This window comes from Camelus bactrianus, chromosome 8 (assembly GCF_048773025.1).
Source record: "Camelus bactrianus isolate YW-2024 breed Bactrian camel chromosome 8, ASM4877302v1, whole genome shotgun sequence".
Lineage (NCBI taxonomy): Eukaryota > Metazoa > Chordata > Mammalia > Artiodactyla > Camelidae > Camelus > Camelus bactrianus.
Genome location: NC_133546.1, coordinates 70,795,286 through 70,817,870, shown reverse-complemented (window position 1 = coordinate 70,817,870; position 22,585 = coordinate 70,795,286). Strand labels below are relative to the sequence as shown.

At 36.6% G+C, this 22,585-nt stretch overlaps 1 protein-coding gene across 1 annotated transcript in view; it reads left to right on the top strand.

Annotated features, from left to right (window-relative positions):
• EYS (eyes shut homolog) overlaps positions 1-22,585 on the top strand; it is a 1,185,464-nt gene that overhangs the window by 776,585 nt on the left and 386,294 nt on the right. Inside the window, 1 exon segment of the mRNA XM_010967844.3 lies at positions 2,400-2,550. Within this exon segment, the coding sequence (XP_010966146.2) occupies positions 2,400-2,550 (151 nt within the window).

Genomic DNA, 22,585 nt, shown 5'->3' with positions numbered 1-22,585 from the left:
CATAGAGATTTAATTTTTAGCCTTTTCATTATGCCTAATTATATTAAAAGTTTATGTAAATATGTGATTACCACACCTTCTTTATCCATTCATCTGTTGACGGACACTAGGCTGCTTCCATATATCTTACAAATATAGAGAACAAACTAATAGTTGCCAATGGGGAGAGGAAGAGAGGAGGGGCAAGATACATAAAATAAATAAGCTACAAGGTTATATTGTACAGCACAGGGACTATAGCCAATATTTTATAACTTTAAACCTATAAAAATTTTGAATCACTGTGTGGTACACTTGAAACTAATATTGTAAATCAATTAAATGTCAAATTAAAAAATGAAACTCTGCCATTTGCAACATGGATATATCTAGATGGTATTATGCTTATTTTTATTTATTTTTATTTTAAATCTTTTTTAATTGAAGTGTAGTCAATTACAATGTGTCAATTCCTGGTGTACACCATAATTGTTTCAGTCATACATATACATATATGTATTCATTTTCATATTCTTTTTCATTATAGATTACTACAAGGTATTATAGTTCCTTGTGCTATACAGAAGAAATTTGTTTTTTTATTTATCTTGTATCTAGTGGTTCATATTTGTAAATCTTGAACTCTCAATTTATCCTTTCCCATCCCCTTTTCTTTTGGTAACCATAAGTTTGTTTACTGTCTGTGACTCCATTTCTGTTTTGTAAATAAGTTCATCAGTATCTTCCTTTTTCTTTTCTTTTTTTGTTTTTTCAGACTCCACAAATGAGTGATATCATATGGTATTTTTCTTTCTCTTTCTGGTTTACTTCACTTAGAATGATGATCTCCAGATCCATCCATGTTGCTGCAAATGACATTATTTTATTCTTTTTTATGTGAGTAGTAGTCCATTGTATAAATATCCCACAGCTTCTTTATTCAGTCATCTGTCAATGGACATTTAGGTTGTTTCCATGTCTTAGCTAATATATATACTGTTATGAAAATCAGGTTGCATGTATCTTTTCAAATTAGAGCTCCCTCTGGCTATATGCCCAGGAGGGCATTATGCTTAGGTTATCACTTATATGTGGAATCTAAAAAATAAAGCAAATGAATGAATATAGCAAAGCAGAAACAGATTCACACATATAGAGAACAGACTGGCGGTTACCAGGTAAAGGGTGCTGGGGGAGAGGCAGGTTGGAGGTAAGGGATTGAGAGGTATAAATTACTCTGTATTAAATGTCTAGGCAACAGGAATGTGTCGTACAGCACAGGGAAATAAAGCCATTAATTTGTGATGACTTTAAATGGAGTATAATCTATAAAAATGGTAAGTTACCATGTTGTACACCTGAAACTAATATGATGTTGTAAATCAACTATATTTTTATAAAAATAAGGTTTAAAAAGTTTATGTAAGTATATGCAATGCAGAATGTCCCATATTCACAATATAGGATGACATTAATAAGTAAATATTTCATAGGTGTCTTATGAATGTGGATATTGAAAAGGATTATAATTAAAGTTACTTGCTGGGTAGGTAAATAAATAAATCAATTAGATAATGAATCTATCAACTTTTTCTATAACAAGATGATAAGTTTTTTGGCCCTTCAGGCCTTAGAGTCTTCGTTGCAACTACTCAACTCTGCCGTGAAAGCAGCCATTGATTATGTGTAAAGAACTATGTTATTCTATTCCAGTTAAATTTTACTTATAAAGTGGTGGCAGGCAAGATTTGGCCCACTGGCCACAGTTTCTAGTCCCTGGGTTACACGATTAGTTAAATAAATGGCTAGAGTAAGTGAGACATGCATATTTACATGTTAAAATATTGTTGAAGCCTTTTTCTCATCTTTCTAAAAAATGAGCACATGAAAACTATGGCTAGAAGTTTCTTAATTAAGTTATATTCAATTAATGTTTTTTTATTTTATTTGCTTTATTTCTTGCTATGATTTGTATTTCCACAACTAATTACTCTCTGCAATACTACTGTTTTCAACCTAAAGATATATTGTCCATTAGGTAATCATATCTAAATCTGATCTGTTACAATAATTTTCGCACACATAGAAAATTTAACAATGTAAAAATCTGAAGTAGAATATTAGACTTTAATATCGTTTCAGTCCTTCATGAGGAAGATCTGTTTATTATCAGGATTTGTTTATTTCATTAGACAATCACTACAATTTGTTGTTTTATCAAAATTTGACTTGATGTACTTAAATCATTAAGGATTTCTAATTTAGAACAGATTAATCTACTTTTGGCTTTGTTGGTTTTATAGTGAGATGATCTATTTACTTGAATCTTTCTTTTTTTGTTAATAGCTTGAATAATTGGTCAAACAAATGTTTTTACAAAGCATGCTAAAACCATAAGTTTCTTATCTAAATGGTTGCAGGCAAGAATTGGATCCATGCAAGGCTGAACTGACTATTCTAGGGAAGACTATGAAAGCAAGCAAATCTATTGGTCGCATGTCTGGAGAACCCCTGCCAGAATCAGGGGCTGTATTTATTGGTGGAGTTCCAGGTCTACATGGAGCAAACCAGGTATTTCTCTTAATGTTACAAAATACATTTATTATGTCACTTCTATGAAAAAGAAAAATAGGTAAACTTTAGGAGTTTCCTAGTTAGTGGGGCCATATCTCCATGATTTCAAAAAAAGGTTTGCATTCTACTAACATATATGTCTTAATCAATCCTGCCAAGGGGTTACTAAAAGTTTACTGTTCTCGTTATACAAAATTGCTCTAGTATCAAGCTATTTTTCCATCTTATGACTATATATGTGCATTATATTTTATGATAATGAAATAAGCATATGAGCTTTCCTTCACCCCTACACTAGTGATTTCCCTGGGTATCCAAGGGGTTGGCTTAATAACAAACCAAAAAGATTTCCTGAGAAATGGCACCAGAGTCCATGCCCAGTCTCTGCTTCACATAGAGTTCCTAAAGTGAAAGAATACTTGCTACTGAGTTTTGTTCATGTGCCAGCCTACCTTCTAAATTTCCATTTAGATAATTAGCTTATTGTTGTCATTATTAACCTATGCTTTAGGGTAAAAGCTTGCATGCTGACTTAAATGCTATTGACTATTTGGCTCCACTTTATGTTATTACAGATCATTACTTTAAAAATTTAATGCTACTTGTTAAGTGTGCCAATAGCTTATTACATTTATGAATCTTACTGTATTCATCGTTGTACTCTACATATTTAAACTTCTTATTTTTTTTATTATTGGAGATACAGGAAGCTGTTATTTCTGATTCTCACCAGTAATACAAACTGGGTAAAAGTCTACTCACTGTAACTGTTATGACTTGATTATATGTAAACTATGAAAACTTTCAAAGCAAATGTACCTAAAGAACAAAACTCATGTTCATGGTTGATGTGACACATACGCCCTTGATGAAGTAAGGAAATTATACAACTGTAAGCACATGGAATTTACTGTAGATTCAACTTTGCTCCATCAGCGGTATATTTATTGATCATTAAACAGAGTTATGGAACTTCTTCTATAATATGAGTACACTTTACGGACTTTTTCCTAGAGAAATCAGACTATAAGCTCTAAAAGAGTAGGAAATGTTCTGTTTACCTTCCTGTACCCCAGGGCAAGTACAGTTTCTGTCTCATAGTACTTGCTCAGTAAGCATATTTTAAATGAACGATTAAAGACTGGATGAAAAGAGTCTAAAAATTTGCATAAATTAATCTCTAGTCATTTAGATTTGGATTGATCTCTTATTTCCTAACCATGTATATTTTTCCCAAGTAAAAATTGGGTTTTCATGCAGAATTTAATTTTTGTGAGCTTACACTAATTAAATGCAGGTTCTCAAGACTCAAGGGGATAATAATTGATTGAGGAAACACACAAATATCTCTAATAGGGCTAGGTGTTTACTCTAATAGAAATACACAGCAGCAATACAGAAAAACAGAAAAGGAAACCTCCTGGTCTCCTTGCGGGAGTAAGAGAGTCTGTAGTTAGGCAAAGATCTGAAGGATGATGGACTGTCCACAAGATAGAAAATATATACACTGTCATTACAGGCAGACAAAACGTCACATCACATACACAGGCTTAGTAATGGAAAAGCATAGGAAAACTGGAATGGGAGTAGAAACTATTTATTTACTGGGGAGATACGAAGTTTGAAAAGAAGAAGGCTTGATACTGGAAAGGTGAGCATGAGTCTGAGCATAATGGATCCTGAATAAAATACAAAGTGCTGTATATTTAGATGCCGGTGCCTACAGGAAGCATTTAAGAAGTTTGAACCTGGAGTAACATGTCGTGTTCACTCAGATAGCAGCTGAAGTATGGGATTGGAGGGGTTTAGACTACAGGGCAAAAATTGGTAAAGTTAGATAACAGGAATAATTAATAAGGATGAGAGGATGATTATGAAAGCTATTGAACTTGTGAATAACTATAGATATGGACCTAGAAGGTATTATGCTAAGTGAAATAAGTCAGACAGAGAAAGACGAGTATGTATAATTTCACTCATCTGTGGAATATAGAAACAAACAAATAAACAAAATAACAAAATAAATGAGCAAAGCAAACCAAACAAAAACAAACTATGGGTACACAGAACAGAGTAGTGGTTACCAGAGGGGAAGATGGGAGTGGGGTTCAATAGGGGCAAAGGGATCAACTGTCTGGTGATGGGTAAGAATTAAAGTTTTTGGTGACGAGCCTGCTGTAGCGTACTTGGAAGTAGGAATAAGATGTTGTTGACATGAAACTTATATAATGTTATAAACCAAAGTTATCTCAATAAAAAATAAATTTTAAAAATTTATGGGCTCGGAGATCACAAGAGATCATGACTGTATGACTGGGAATCTACACAGGGCATAGTGGGAACCACAGTCACTGATCAGATTGATCGTAGAATGACACAAGGAGAAGCTAAGGACTGGGGTTCGACATCACTGAGGGGCTAAAGAAGAGGTGCCCACAAACGTGGGTAAGGAGTGAGAGACTGGCAATAGAACAAGGGAAAATACATTGTCACACAAACCAAAGATGGAGAACATTTCTAAAAGGAGCATATGTTCAAGCTACAAAAGATCAACCAGTAATAATAATACATGGAATAGAAGAAGCAACAGAGTGATTTTAGGTTACTTTTGCTAGAAGTTTGCTAATAAAAAGAGAGAAAAGCTTGTAATCTAGGGCAGGATAGAGTGTCAAAGTAGAGCTGCAGAGATCATTTTAATTAACTATATTCTGAAGACTTTTTCTCCTAGAACTTTGAAATGATTGGCATTTTCTAAGCGATTGCCTCACCAAAATCTTGATACCAATCTTGTGATGTAGAGCAACCAGACATTTGCTGCAATCAGATTTAGAAGAAATTCAGTGTGTGTACCGGTAAAGATATCATGAAATTAAAAACCAACTAAGATTCCACCTCGTTAAACATCCTGTATTTGAAAGATGTCTTGTCAGCCCCTTACTGATTTTTATTCTTCTCTTATACTATCATTGTGTCATAGTAACTGTGTGTGTGTGCAAGTGTGTGTGTGTATGTGATATATACTTATGTGATTGAACAAGCTATAAAATTTATCCCTAAAATACTTATAAGAGAAGTCATATGATAAACCAGAAAAAAGGAAGAGAAACTCATTTAGTGAATTTCTGTGCCATGTAGCCCCTGTGAATATCATGCAGGCTCTATCTAATTATTGTGCTCTGATTAAGAGATACTGTTTGAGCACTGTGGGCTGTCGGTGCACAGAAAATTAAAAACAACAGGTTCGCAGTATAAAACACTAAGGAAGAAAACTATAGTTGATTTCTCTAGATAATAAGTGCTAAGTTACAATTATTTTCCTGCCTCCAAGCTTCCAATAGTGTCTCCCTGCACTGGCTAGAGCCCCTCCGCGTGATAAAAGTCCCTAATCCAATGTGTATGTGCTGACAGGTTGTTTAATGCTTCCTTTAACAAAAACACACAGAGCTCAGTATGTGAGGAGAGAATGAAACAGTTAGACACTTTCAATTTTCTGCCTGAAGTGTGAAAAACTCTGAGTCTCCTAATAACCATAATGGTGATAACTTCCAAGGTCTAAGAGTAAATGCCTCCTCTCTGGCGGTAGGAAAACACTTTCCTTGGTCACGCTTTAATTGCTTACACTTTTCAGTGCATGGGCTCCTGCTTTTGTGTCCAAAACGCCTAGGGACACGAAACCTTAATTCCTAATAAATGCAGACCAAGTTACAATATACCAGCTATTCTCCTTGCTAAATATAAAAGGGAATCAAATGATTACGCAAGTAAATTTTATTATTGTTAATCCATTAGTGAATTTTTTTCTTTCTACAAAAGTTGATAACATAAAATGTGTTCTGGAAAGACACTAGTTTTTTTTCATATTCAAGTCAATTACAAATGTTAGAATATAGGATGGATACACTCTTATGCAGGATTGGAATTTTTGAAGAAACGGGGACTAACATAATTCATTTGGGCTGCTGTAACAAAAATGACATAGACTGGGTAGCCTAACATTTATTTCTCACAGTTATGAAGACTGGGAATTCCAAGGTGCTGGTAGGTTGGAATCTGATGAGGGCCCCTTTCCTGGTTCACAGACAGCTGTCTTCTAGCAGTGTCCTCACATTGGTGGAACGGACAAGAGAGTTCTCCAGCATCTTTTTATAAGGGCACTAATTCCTTCAATAGGACTCCACCTGCATGACCGAATCCCTTCCTAAAGGCCCATCTCCTAATACAAACACATTGTGGTTTAGGATTTCAACAAATGATTTCCAGGGGGACACAAATATTCAGTCCATAGCAGTGACTGATTCCAAGAATCTAAACAAACATTTTAATTTTGAATTTTAACATAGTAGGAGAAGGTAATAATTTTAAACATTTTAAGTGAATTTCTTGAGTAAACAAGAACACTTTGGTTCAGCAAATAAGTATTACTGCTTTATGTATGTTCAAAACACTGATTTGCATATTCAATAATTAATTTATTACACTTGTATAAAAAGTCCTCTCAATCATAAAAAACCATAAAAAACTCTCTTAGCCAAAAAAATTGCTGTTGAATTAGTAGTCTGTGACAGAAAGACAGAATTCTCTTTTAGAAGCTGTGATAGATTCTTGAAGAATAAATGAAAAAAATCACCTAAACTGTCTGTGTTTCACTTTCTGTAGAATATTTTGATACATAATATTACACATCACAACTCATTATCAGTTTACAGAGGTAATGATACCTCAGTAAATTGTTTATGATACACTGTAGAGCATGCTTTTCAACCTTTCTGAGCTCTTCTAAGACACTTGTTAGATGGACACAATGTAATGAAAAGTAAATTGAAACACACCAGTAGGAAAAATCAAGAAAAATACTTTATTCAACTCTCTTGGGATCTGTAAATGATGTCCTTATTTTCTGTCCGTTCAATCTTAAAAACAGAATCACTCTACGGTAAGCAGAGCCTTTCATATAGGTGCATCTCTGATAAACTTAAACAAAATCATAGAGACATCAAAGTTTCATTGCAACATTTTAAGATTCATTTTTGTAAGTCACTCACTCATTCACTTGCCCTGACTCATCTCTTTATCAGCTCTGCATCTACTTCTTGCTATTCTTGCAAAACTCCGACTGTCAGAGACGTCTCGGAAGGCGTGACTCTGAGTCGATCCACATTCCGGTTACTTTCTGTCATCCCTAAGTTCTCTCCTTAATTTGTGTGAGATTTGTGTGTGTTTCTAGTTTTGAAAACTTCTCCATGCATTTAATCGTAGTTTCTTTTATTCAAGAGCACTGGCTTACACTCACTACTGTATCTACCTCACACTAATTTAATCTCATTTAAAATGTAGAAAGGAATTATTTCAATACTTTTGAATAAACACCCTAAAATGAGATTGCTTTATACTGTTTTCTGTAGCAGCTGCACAGGGTTGCATTCCCAGCAAGAGTGTACAACGGTTCTAATTTCCCAGCATTCTCACTAACATTTGTCATTATATATATACATTTATATTTATATAATAAATTTTATATATATATACACATATTATATGTATATATACATACAAGGCCTATACCAAACCCAAGTTAAGCTGCTCGCAACCAGAAAGATCAATACTCAAGAGACAAGTGTTGATAGAAAAGGAAAAGTTGCTTTATTCAGGAGGCCATCAACCTGGGACAATGGTGGATTAATGTCCTAAGATCATCTTCAAGTTGGTGGTTTGGAGACATAAGTTTTAAAGACAGTGTGAGGGAGGGGCCTTAGGGGTCATGATCAGCTCATGCACAGTTCTCAGATCGGTTGGCATCAAGATGAATTTCCAAGCATCACCAGTCTTCTGGCATCACCAGTCTTCAGCTGGTCCAGGGTCTACATGCTTGCAGTCAGCCCTTTTCATCTGGTAGGGGTCTGCCTCCTGTAAGTCCTTTAACTTAGCAATGCGTGTCAGATTTTTATGCATATGTTTCAGGGAAATGGGAGTGCAGTGACTCTGCTATGTGGCTGATTTATAGTCTAAATTGTTACCAGTTTCCCAATCCAACAAGTATTCTTGGTTTACACATCTTCACATTTCCTAATTATTAACTCTTGAACCAACCTTTAGAGACTCTGGGGAGGCCTGGGAGACTAAAGCAAAAGCCTTTTACTCGAAAGGACAGGGACACAGGGGCTTGTATGCAGTTTTAGGAGCCACCCTAACAGGTGTGGGTTGGTACCTCATTGTGGTTTTGATTTGCATTTTTCTGATGATTAGTGATGTTGAACATTCTTCCATATACCTGTTGGCCCTTTGTATGTCCTCTTTGAAGAAATGACTATCCAAGCCCTTAGTTCATTTTTAATTGGGTTATTAGGTTTTCTTCAATTGCTTGTAGAAGTTCCTTATGTATTTTGAAGGTTAACTCGTTGTCAAATATATGATTTGTAAAAATTTCTTCCCATTCTGTAGGGTGCCTTTTCACTCTGTTGATTGTTTCCTTTTATATTCAGAAGCATTTTAGTTTGATGCAGTCCCACCCATCTATTCTCGTTTGTGTTGCCCGTGTTTTTGGTGTTCTGTTTACTTGTTATTTCCTTCCTTTGTTCTCAGTTTGTTCTTCTTTTTCTAGTCCCTTTAGGTGTAATGTTAGGTTGTGATTTGCGATTTTTCTTCATTTTAATTGTAGGTGTTCACTGCAATGAATTTCCCTGTTAGTACAGCTTTTGCTGCATTTCATAAGTTTTGAGATGTTCTGTTTTATTTTTTGCTTGCCTTGAGGTGTTTTCTAAATTACTTTTTTGATATCTTCATTGACTCAATGATTTCTTGAGAGTGTAATGTTTAATTTTCACAGATTGTTGAAGTTTGTAGTTTTCCTTCTGTTGTTGATTTCTAGTTTCTTATCATTGTGGTCAGAAAAGAAACGAAATGATTTTAGTCCTCTTGAATTTGTTAAGACTTATTTTGTTATCTAACATGTGATCTATCCTGGGGAAATATTTATGAGCACTTGAGAAGAACATATATTTTGCTACTGTTGGGTGGAATATTCTGTATATATCTATTGCATATTTTGGTTTATAGTGTCACACAAATTCTCTCCTTCCTTATTGACCTTCTGTCTGGATGTTCTATCCATTACTGAAAGTGAGTATTAAAGTCTTCTGCTGTTATTGTATTGTTGTCTATTTCTCCCTTAAGTTCTGTCAACGTTTGTATTTTTAAGCGCTCTGATATTGGGTGCATAAATATTTATAATTATTCCATTTTCCTGCTAAGTTAACTCTTTTATTATTATATAAATGACCTTTGGCTCCTATGCAAATTTTGACTTAAAGTCTGTTTTGTCTAAGGACAGCCACTTTTGCTCTCTTATTGTTACCATTTTTGTGGAATATCTTTTTCTATCCTTTTACTTTCAACCAATGTGCATCCTTAAATCTAAGGTGAGGTTTTTTTGTACACAGCATATGGTTTGGTCTTGTTTTTGGTGTATTTAGCTATTTTATGCCTTTTGAAGAAGGAGTTTAATCCATTTACATTTAAAGTAACTATTGATAGAGAAATGTTTACTCTTACCATTGCTTAGTTGTTTTCTGTTAGTTTTGGTTTTTTACTTGTTTTTTTCTCCCTCGCTGTCTTCTTTAGTGTTTTGTTGATTTTTTGTATTGACATCTTTGATCCCCTTCCCAGTTTTTTAATGTAACTTCTTTAGGTTTTGTGTGTCTATACATGGTCACCTTGTGGTTTACATAAATTTCATATAAATATAACATTTTTTAATATGATAACAAAAAGGTTTGATCACAAAAACTCTACACTTTAACTTCTCCCTGCCCACACTGTGGTTATTATTGTTGCAATTTACATGATTTGCCCACCACTATGACAGTAATACAGTATTCTTTATGTGTTTATATGTTTACCTCTACCAAGAAGTTTCATACTTTCTTTGCTATCATGTTGCTGTTTAGTGTCCCTTCATTTCAACTTGCAGAACTCTTTTATTATTTCTTATAAGGCTGGTCTAGTGGTGAAAAACTCCCTCAGCTTCTGTTTATCTGAGAAAGTCTTTATCTCTCTTTCATTTTTAAAAGAGAATTTTTCCAGATATGGTATTCTTGCTTGGCAGGGTTTTTGTTTTAACACTTTAAATATATCATTCCACTCACTTCTGGCCTGCAAGGTTTCTGATGAGAAATCTGCTCGTAGTCTTATGAGTGTTCCCTTATCTGTGAGAAGTCATTCTCTGGCTGCTTTCTAAATTCTCCTTGTCTTTGACTTTTGGCGATTTGATTATGTGTCTCAGTGTAGATCTCTTTAGGCCTATCATATTTAGATGTTCTTTAGAATTCTTGGATGTGGATGTCCATTTCCTTCCCTAGTTAAGAAATTTTCAGCCATTGTTTCTCTGAATAAGCTTTCTGGTTCTGTCTTTCCCTCTTCTTCTAGAAGTCCCACAATACATGTATTGTCAGCTTGATGGTTTCTTATAATCCATTAAGCCTCTTCCCTCTTTTTATTCTTTTTTTTTTCCTTTTTGCTCCTATGACTGAATTATTTCCAATGACCTGGCTTTGAGTTCACTCATCCTTTTTTCTAACTGACCTAGTCTCCTACTGAGTTCATTTAGTTAATTTTTCTATTCAGCTGTTATGTTCTTCAGTTCCATTCTTTCTGTTTGGTATTCATTTTATATTTACTATCTTTGTTGAAATTACTACTATGTTCATTAATTGTTCTCCTAATGTTGGCATGCATGTTTATGAGAATAAATTGCAGGTCTCTGTCAAGTAAATCATAGAACACTTTCATTAGGGTCACTTTCTAGATTCTTATCTTGTTCCTTTGTTTGGAACAATTTTGCCTACACTTTCATTTTTTCTTGATTCTCTGTGTTGGTGTCTATGCATTAGACAAATTATCGACCTCCCTGAGTGTTCACACACTGGCCTCTTACAGAAGTCTCCCACCTATCAGCCTGGTCTGAGACTCTCTGGGCCTCTACTGATTCTTTCCATCCTGAGAGAGAAGTAGACAGCTGTGGCTTTTGTCCACCTGCTCTGTGCTGAGCCAGTGACTAGAATGATGGCATCTACCAGCCCAAGCCACCATCTGTTTCCCCCTGGGCAGGTAGGCTGTGCAAGTCAAGACTGATGAGACAGATGCTACTTTTGGGGAAACCCCAGAGAAATGAGGTGCTGGATGTACAGATTAACTCTTTCCTTCCTCAGGGGGAAGTTGAAGCTGAAGTTTTCACCTTCCTACTTTATGCTGGGCAGGGGAAAAGACCAATGGCATCCAGCAGCCCAAGCTGCTGCCTCCATCCTCCCTGGGGTGACTAGACTGTGTTGGCACCATGAGAGCTCCAAGATGGGTAAGACAGAAACCAGTCCCTTGGGAATGCTCTCAGAGGATCTGGAGCACTTGACATGCAAACCAATTCCTTCCTTCCCTGGGAGAACCTGAGAATTAGGGGGTCTCTTCCTGATCCTATGGTGCTATGCTGAGGGCAAGATTTCTGGCAAGAGGGTGTCAGTTGTCTCCCTACTGGCTCTGGTGAGTCTAGTGTCACCTTTTCCAAGGTGTAAGAACCTTTCTGTTAGTTTCTGGTTTCTCACAAAGGGAATTTGTCCATTAATTGTTGCTGAATCAATATGTTTGTGGGAGAAAAGAGGTGTCAGGGGTTCCTACTCTGCCATCTTGCTGATGTCATTCCTCTGACTTATATTTTAAATAAAATAATGCATTTTACTAAAATTGCTCTTATATTGAAGAATCCTGAACCTTTTTTTCTTGATTAATGTCACTCAGCTTTGAGCAGTATTGGTTTTGAGTTTGAAAAGAGATGAGGCTATGAATAACAGGAGGGGACCAGATAGAGAGCTCTGGTTTCCTAGGTCAGTTATGTAGGATGTGATCACTCACTGGAACCTCAACCACAAATCAACATTACTACATTCATTTGACAAGTTCACGTCTTAGGCACATCTGTATTAAGCACACTCCATTGCTTTTTGGTACTTAAGCCAAACTCTCTGACCTCAAAGAACATGCTAACTCTAGTGTAATGCTCTCTAATCTCTGCTGGTACAAATGAAGGTTGCAGATTGGTACATGTTTCTACATGTAGAAAAATATATATTTTAGTGTACTTTCATATGCTCTTTTAAGAAACAACTTGGATTGGTGGGAAAACACACCAGACTTGAAATGAGGACATTGATTTTTCTTTTGCCAAAAAAAAAAAAAACAGGTTTTTTACATTGCTGACCAATGCTTTAAATCTCAAACCTCCTCTATAAATGATGAGGTTGAACTGGATTATTTTTCAAAGTCTACTCCAGTTCAAAATTCTGCAGATCTGTGCTAAAAACTACCATATATGTATGTATATACACACACATATATGTAGTATATATGACATACATATAATATTTAGTGTATATATATGAGATACTAAATAGTGTATGTAATATGCTATTCATTTGAGTATGAATTACACAGATATTCTTTATATTAAGATACTATCCAAGTCACAAATTCTGTTATCTTCTGTTCACCTAGGATCGCCTAACTTTCATACAATACCCTGGAGGACACCTCTTAAAAGGCTCCCATCTGGTCTTCTTTCTGTTACTGCTTAATTTTCCATTTATTTGTAAAAAGCCTCAAAGAGTTTTCATTTTAAAACAAACAGATCAACAAAATCTCTTGTCCATAGCTTAAACCATGAAAAAAATACAAATAAAAACTGAGATAAATGAATATATATGCACCTTTTATGTTAAAAGATTTATTAAAATCAAAGAGCTTTGATGCTTGCTTGCAAATGGTTAGGGGCAATGGGTAAAATAAAGCAAGAAGTAATCTATTTTATATTAATTGGGGAATTCTAGTAAAACAGATAATAATTTTAAAACCCTATTTAATTTTGCAGCATAATCTAAGTAACTCAACAGCAAGTGGAATAAAATCCATTTTTGGCTTAAGTGCTTTGGGGATATTAATTTGGGAGATAGTTTTCTAGTGAAATCTAAGAACTTAAGGCTAATTTAGCCAAAGGCTACAGACAGAGCCCTCAGGTGAATGATCTCACATTTGAGAATCATAATGTAGAATCTAAGGAAACTTTGACTTGGGAAAATAAGTGAAGCATGAATTCAGAGAATGTGCAACATAATCCATTAAGATGAAAATGAAGTACTTCATAAAGTCGATTGTGAATTGTTACATAATCCAAAGTTATTAAAGCTGACTTTGTAAGTAACTCCACTAGCTCCTTCAAAGACAAAAATGGGCCGTGACTGGTCACGTTGGCATGCTAAGACAAACTCGTTTTCTGATCATTCAGAGCCAACCCTTTTAGTGCCAAAACTTTGTGAGCTTACTGTTTTTGAGATCTGCACCATTTTTCTACAACACAAGATACTGCTTCCTAAAGACTCAGTGACATCACTATAAATATCCATTCAGAAGAGGCACTGTAGCTATAAGACTAAAAATTGGAGCTCTGGAGTTGGAATCCCAGCACCCTCAACTCCTAACACCAGCCTTGGATAAGCCCCTTACCCTTGTTTGGTCTCTTTTTCTTCATCTGCAAAATGGGCATGCCACTATTTCAGGGTTGTAATCTGAAAGACTGAAGTATTACGTAGTACACATCCAATTACTGTTATCCTTTACTATTATTTTATTTTGAGTTTCTTTCCAAAATGAAAATTTAATTCTACCTTGTGCTAAATAAACATTAAGAAATCTTTTAGAAGTTGTTTCTAGTCTCATATATTCCACTCTGGAAATAAAATTTTGAAGTTGATTGTGATATTGAAATGGATGTTCAAGATGTTACCCCAAAAGAGAAGGGGAAAAGACCCTAGTTCTTGTCTCACCTGAAAAAGAAGAATTCTGACAGGGGACCAAAGTGTTGCGTAGAAAAAGATTTTAAAGGTTTTATTATCAAAGGGAAAGTACATCTCCAAGCACAAGAGGCAGGCTGCTCCCAGGGCAGGTAGCAATGCTCTTTGCCTCTTCTCTTATACCATCTCTTAGAGGTGGTCTCTTGATTCATTGATGGCTTTACCCCTGGAGTGCTCAGTCATGCTTGCCTCTTTTGTGCATGTCCTTACCCATGATGCACACAGAAAAACCCATGGTGGGGGCTGCTAAACTGCAATGCTAATTATATTACAATGATCACTGGGTCATGTCAGGTCAGGTCCTTGTTGCTACCATGCAGTTGCAGCTGTCGGGTTCTAACCAGTTTCCTGCTGGTTCTCATATAGAGGAAGTAAAGCCCCTTTATGCTGAAGATGGACATATTGCCATCTTCTAGATCATCCTCCTTCCCATCTACCTTATCTGCCCAGCGATCTCACTTATCTACCTACCTGACAACGCTGTGATCCCAGTTCATATGCTAAACAATTTCTTAAATACTCAGTATAAACATAAATGCCATTTTGCTTTCCTAAAGTGTTCAGTACATATTTTATTTTTACATCACTTACTTATAAAACTGGATTAATGAATATGAGTTCCCTGGCATTTAAGGCAGTGTAATGTATCCACCTTTCTAGAATAAGACAGTGAAGATAGTTTTCTGAACTGCCATGACATCTCATTATTCGCTCTCACTCTTGTCTGCCGACTGCTCCACAGGCTGCGATGCTTTATCCCTCAGTCTTTATCACTGATGTGAGAAGCCACATCCACACAAGGCATTCAGTCACCTACTCAGTCATGAAGGGGGTAAGCAAGCATCCTTGAGCGTGTATTGCTTTTTTGGCTAGGATCTGCTCTAAATTCATTACATATAGTAGCTCATTTAATCCTCGTAACATTTCATCCTCTGGACAGGCCCTTATTTATACTGTACAGCTAAGGAAATTGAAGCACAGTGAGACAAACAACTTGCTCATGGTCATACACCTTGTGAGTGCTGGAATCCGTTTCTGAGCCCACACCATGAAACTCCAGAATCTACTGTATTGGACAGTCTCACTCTGATATTTCAAGGATGTATGGAAGGTCATTTTGGAAAACCCTAAACATCCTTCTTTATTAAATCATTGTCCTTACGTTACCCCAAAACAGGAAGGGAAAAGACCCAAGATCTTGTCATACCTGAAAGATAAGAATTCAGACAGGAGACGAAGCGCTGTGTAGTGGAAGATTTTAAAGAATGTATTAGCAAAGGGAAAGCCTCCAAGAACAGGAAGCAGCAGATTCAAGGGAGGATAGCAGTGTTCTTTGTTTGATCTTTCTCTCATACCCCCGCTTAGAGGTGGTCTCTTGATTGATTGATGGCTTTACCCCTGGAGTGCTTAGTCATGCTGGTCCCTTTTGTGCATGTCTTTACCCATGATGCACACAGAAAACCCATGGGGTGGGGGAGCTAAACCACAATGCTAATTGTATTACAGTGAGCATTAGGTCATGTCCTGTTAGGTCCTTGCCGCTACCGCACGGTTGTGACTGTTGGATTCTAAACAGTTTCTTGCAGGGACTCATTTAGAGGAAGTAAAGCCCCTTTATGCTGGAGGCAGGCATACCGCCATCTTCCGGACCATCCTCCCTCTCCTCCACCTTATCTGCCTGGTGCCCCCATTTATCTAACCACCTAATACCTAGAATAGCAGTTTCTAGTCACTGAGCACTTCCCCTGGGTGGTGCTCCGACAAGCACCTCATACTTCCTAGTTTATTTCACATCTGCAGTGGCTGTCTGAAATAGGTACTGCTCCCATCTCCATCACAGATACGGAGACTGAGGCCCCTCACAAGCTTGAATGGCCTGATCTGGTTAGACAGCTATTGAGTGACAAGGCTAAAACTCAAACCCACACTTTAAAACATGTGTTGTGATGCTTTGCTGCAGATAACAAGACACCTTTACCAGACCCATGTTGTTCTTGGTTTGTCTTAGCGGCTGACTTCTAACACAATGCCTGTTTCAAAACACATTTAATGTTATTACTAAATTAAAACCCCTGGAATAATATGTTTTTTAGATTCAACTATCTTACAGAATCTCCTTTGAAGTCAATTTATAATCTGAAAATCATCTTAATTCACTAGTATATTTGTAAATGTGATAACAGCAGACAGAAATAGAGCAAACATGGTTTTGTTTATTTATCAAAAAATAAAATCCCATCTCTCTGTCTTTCTATCCATCCATCCAGAGAGTGTGTGCTATGCCAGGTGTTGTTCTGTGCTAGGGATTCACTATGGCAGAATCAGATGCAAGTTCACCTTCACGAATCTTATATACTTTCTTGGGGTCAGTGTTTTCTTTACTTGGCAAGAAAAATGAATCTGTTTTTATGTGAGGCTATGGCTTATAAACAAAATAAACATAGGAAGAGACCATTCAGGAAAAGTAAACGATTACCTGCCTACTAATTAGATGCTCCTCTTGAAGAGTTAAAATTGTTGAATCGTCTTAAAAGGCTTGTTGATCAACTAGTGTGAAAAGTTTGAAATATTGAGTTAAACATGGTTACACAGGCTATTCTGTTTATTGTGATTTTCTCTGGAAACCTGCTCAGTCTTTATTATGCTAATGTTCATTGTAATCTCTAAGCAAAAGGATACTGCATGTTGTGTTTCTGAAATTATTTCGCCATACTTTCAGTTTTTTGAAATGTTAGCTAATAGCATAAGTGATAGTAGTTCTCTGAAAAACTAGAAAACACACTTTTAAATATTTAAATAGCTTTTTCCATACAGAATGTGCAAAATCTGTATGTGTTGGGGCAGCCCACCTGCCCTTCTTACACTTGACAGAGGGTTTGCCTTCATCTCTCAGCCATTTCTGCATCACAAATCACACCCTAGACACTCTGCTAGAGACCAGGAAAATGAAATGCTAATGCACAGTCTTTGCCAAGAAGAACCACATCAGCAAAAACCACATCAACATATATATTACAAAAATAAAACAGACAAATAGACAGTCCTCTCCGTGTTGAGATTCACTGGCACGAGCTGGTTCTCTATGACAAGGATTATCAAAGCATGACCGTGAGGTCAGTGGGACAGTCATGCTCAGGCTCCCCCTGGAAAATCACTGAAGGGTTATTTCAAATAGTCTACATTTAACTGTCCTGTGTAATATTTCATTTATAATTTAAAATTTCCTAGTAGCCTCATTAAAGAATTGAGAAGAAGCAAGCAAAATTCATTTTAATAATCCATTTTATTTAAGCCAGCATGTCCAAACTACTGTCATTTCAGTATGTAACCCACCTGAAAACATTATTAATGGGATGCAGACATACTTTATCTTCATCATATGTCTTTGAAATGGAATGTGTGTCTTAAACTCACTGTTCATCCACGCGGGACCAGCCACATCACAAGCGTTCAGTAGCCCCCTGTGGTGAGTGACCGTATGTCGACAGAGAGCTCTGCAGAAGAACTAGGTACTAAGCACTGTGATGGGCTCCTTTGCTCTGATGCACCTGCCTTTAGATGTGCTATCAGTTGTTCATTCACTCTTTAGCAAATGTTTGTTATGATTTTATTGTTTGTCAAATGTAGGTCAATCACTGAAAATATAACACTAAGTACAAAAGTGCAACTCTTTTGAAGTTGGGACAACTGAAGGAAGGGGAGATACATAATCCTGTAAACTATTCCAAGAGCAATGTGTCTGAGGATTGGGAAATACAAAAGGGGCAGGCATGTAACCCAGCTCGGGTCATAACAGGTGGATGGAGTCTGAAAGGATGGCAGTGATAGTCTGTTTCAGTTTTGCAGATAAGCTCATTAGTGTCTTCTTTTTTCTTTTTCTTTCTCTCTCTCTCTCTTTTTTTCTTTTCTTTTTTCCTGGCTTGTTTTAAGTTCTCCAGCCTCTTTTCTCACTGATTGCAAACCCCAGCTGTATCCCCGCCTCTGTCCGGGTTTCAGTCTCCGCAGCCCTGCAGGTCCCTGCAGTGTCTCCAGACCTGGCTTGCCCTGTGTCTCTGTGTGTGTCCCGACCTCTGCCTGGGGCCACCTCTAATTACCCTCGCCAGCAGTCTCCTGTTGTCCTTCCTCTGATTTTTGACACTTCTTTCCCTACAAGTGAAGTCAAAGTTAATTTCCCCTTAATAGGATTCCTTCCTTGGCAACCTGTATTTATGTCTCTCCTAGCGCTTCTCATCTTGTTTTTACTGCCATCATCACTTTGTCTTCCATTTTATTCCACTTCCGTACGTACCTCTGAAATGATTGACTTTTCTCATTAACTTGTTTTAGAATCTCCATCACTATCTGGATGTACAGGAACTTGCACATGTCTATTGACTTAGAAAGGTATTGAATTTAATTTTATTTTTGGATTGTATTAATTTCAATAGAGTAGAATTAAATAAGGCTTACTGATAAACCTGCAGGGAATACAGTTCTTGAAAACAGATCACTTAATGTTGGAAATGCTTTGAAGAGTAACCAGTTCTGTTATTTGAGATGGTAGATCATGAAGTCTCATACAAAACGCTGAATGTTTTGAACTTTCAAATAGATCCTAACTATTGTCTGTCTCTTCCTTTGTCCTTCTCAAGAAATCTATTAATACAAAGTGGAGAAAGGTATCTGCAATAATCGAACTTCTCCTTTGCTCTTTCTTATATTCATTCCATTGCCCAGAGAGTCAATGTTCTTTTCAGCTACTGTCAGGTTTTTATAAATATCTATAAACTCTAGTAATTAGAGATAAATACTGTCTATTGTGTCCCTTTCCTCACAACCTCACCAGCAGGGGGTGTGTTACAAAGAAAGCAAGCTTGGGTTAAATTATGTCAAATATGTATCAGCCAATAAGCAAAAAAATGTTATATCACCACGTCTTCTAGTCTGGGAAAATCTCATATGTCCTTAGGTCCCTTAACTCCATTTTAAGCGAAAGGTTAGTTTTCAGGCTAACATATGACACTCTGATGGCAGCAAACAGCTTTGTGGTATAGTCCGGTGACAGCTTCTTCTGTAAAATGAAGAAAAAGTTGACAAATAAGGCTGCATACCAAGACCTGTTCTGTGATTGCCGTATTCCTATCCTTCATTATGAAATCTTTCTAAATGACCAGAGCACTGGAAAGTACTCATTTCTTCCCTCTAAAATATTAGAGCTAACCTCCCAGGTACTAAGTGACAAAATATATTTCATATTTTGATGAGGACATCCAAACTATTAAGTAACCAATTTCCTAATACGTCATTCCCCCAAAACGTTGTCATTAAAACAACACGTATCATTTATTTGCTCACAGTCCTGCAATCTTGATAGGAATCAGCGAGAAACGGTTATTTTTGCTCCGCTTGGAACCTTCTGGGCCTGGAACGTCCAAAATGACTTCCTTATTCACGTCTTACGTCTCAGCCGGGATGGCTGGAAAAACAGAGGGATGGCAGGTCACTGCCTCTCTCTCTTTCATATATATATTTATATATATAGTCTCAAAATATATATATCTGAACTCTTTTCCAGTAAGTGCCTGTGCAGGGTAGATGCTAAAAGTTCCGGTGTTTGTGAGGTGCGTTCCCCGCACGAAGATGTCAGAGGCTGCCGGCTGTGACTTTCCCGGGAACACCCGCGGGCTGCTCCTGCACGGTGTCTGACCTTCAAGGTGGCCTGGCTTGCCTGGACTTCGAGGGGTGCCTGAGCATGGTGGGATCTGGGACCTGGCATGCCCTGGCTCAAAGCTCTATTTGATGCTTCTCTCCCTCCCTAAAGACTCATCCATTGTCTGCTGTCACCGTCACGCTCCAGACGGGTGTGTCACCCACAAATTACCATTTCCGATTGTTTCTGTGACCCAGCACTCACTTCCCTTCTCCTTCTGCTCCTTGTATTTTTTCCTACATTCCTGCTCTTTTCTCTGTTTTTCTTATCCCTCCCTCAATCTTCTGCTGTGTTGCTGGTGTTCCTCAGACCATTATAATTAATGCCAATTAGAATCTTCTTCTTCTGTGTCTTTACTTTCTGGGTTCTGTTTGGGGGTTTCCTTTTGTGTCCTGGATTGGTTTAGCTGTTCCCTGATTTCACCATCATGTTTACTTTTACTTGATGTTCTTCTGAATGATCAAATTTATGCCTGAACATGTAAACAAACTGAATGATGCTCAAACAGTAAAAATTTCAAAAACTTACAGGGACAAAAAATACCATCTTAAAATAGGCATCTTTTCAGTTCAGTTTTTTTATAAGTAAAAATATCTGTGCTTTCTTCAATAAAATTCCAATAGCCGCTTAAATTTAAAATTTAAGAGCCACAGACTGTGCTTCCATTCCTACTTTTTTTGATAGACGGGTGATGATTTTGAGCAGCTTCTAATGAAGTAATAGCCAGTATGTAATGAACACATGCTCTGAGCCAGACCGTCTATTTAGAGTTTTACACAAAACTAGTTAATTTCCTCATCATAACAACCCCCAAGGGGTAGGAACCATTTTACTCTCCACTTGAAAATGAAGAAACTAAACTAAACTTAGAAGGATTAAATAATTTATCTGAGTCACAGTCAACATGTTACACAGGGAAGAAAACTCATCAAGACATGAAAATGTTTGGTAATGAAACAACTGCCTTCAAACCCCTCCCATCCTAGCATCTTAGCTTAACATCCATGTTCAACCCATCACACCAACATCAGAAGGAGAGCCCACAGTCAAGTGGTAAAGCAGAAGGAAAATTCAATGCAAATTGTTTATAAAAGGAAAACTGCATATCTTACAAAAGACGCGAGACTTCTCAGTGTCAATTAAATTAATATTGAAAACTCTGTAATCACGTGCAGAATCACAGATAAATGAGAAGATGGCAGAGTTAAACATTAAAAATTGAGAAGAAAGTCCAGAAGGATGGTGACAGGGGAGGCACTTTAAAAGAGAATGATTTGAATTTTGAGAAATTAAATGAGGCTCCTGGGAAAACTGATGAAGTCTCAGAATAGTTTCACAATGATAGCCCCATTTATGACTGCTGTTAAAGTAAAATGAGCGGGGGAGGGTATAGCTCAGTGGTAAAGCACATGCTTAGCATGCACAAGGTCCTGGGTTCAATCCCCAGTACCTCCACTAAAAATAATGAAAATGTTTTTTATTTTTTAGTTTAAAAAATAAAAAAAATGAAAGTAAAATACATTTTTATATGATTATATAGTTTTATTAGGAGGATTATGCCCTCCCACTTCTTCCACCCACCCTCCAAAAAAACTTACAATTTCTGATTCATTCTTTGTTCTAATAATTAAAGCATAATCACTATATTTTCTATAATTTAAACATTTTTATTAAAAATCATGTATTTAGTCATATATTTTTAAATAAAGGAAGGAAAGAAACACTTTTTCATATTTATTATGAGATGTTGATACACTTATAAATAGATTGCTTTTAAGGGGTCTCATCTGAGTACCAGTTGTCCTCAGATAATTAATTAGCAGCCTCTGCTTCTCATTTCAGAGAAGTCTTCAACATCAGTAAGAAAATTTATTTTGACTCTTTCTCTTTTGTCATGCAAATAAGTATTATGACCATGGAAAATGTACCCTTGTGTTTTAAATGTTATTTCATGAATTTCTACTAAAATTTATTTAGGATTTGGTGGAGGACTGAGTTCTTACATTCATGCTTAGTGATTTTTCAGTATAGATTTTGCTGGCCATGCACACTGCTTTTCTATACCTCCCCTGTTGTCATTCCTAGTTATTGTTTGAAAGCCAGCAGTTAACGTCGAAGATATTGAAGTTGAAGCTTTTATATAAAGTCACAAGGTGACAGAAGGTGGCACTAACTCCAGCAAACAAATTGTTGAGGGCTTCTTGCATGACAGTTAATATCATCACTCTGTGTTGAGTGTTCAAACAATCCCACACAGAGGTAATAAAAAATGATCCTGGAAAAATCGTACTAAACAGCCTAAAAATAACAGCTATATAAAATTCAACTTATTCCAAGTTCGATAAAGCAAAAAAGCTTCTGAGAATACACTTGGAGGCACATAATAAAAGCACTGGCTGTTTGTAAAAGTCATCTCCATGCATAGGTCCACCTTACGTTCAAAATGATAGCTGCC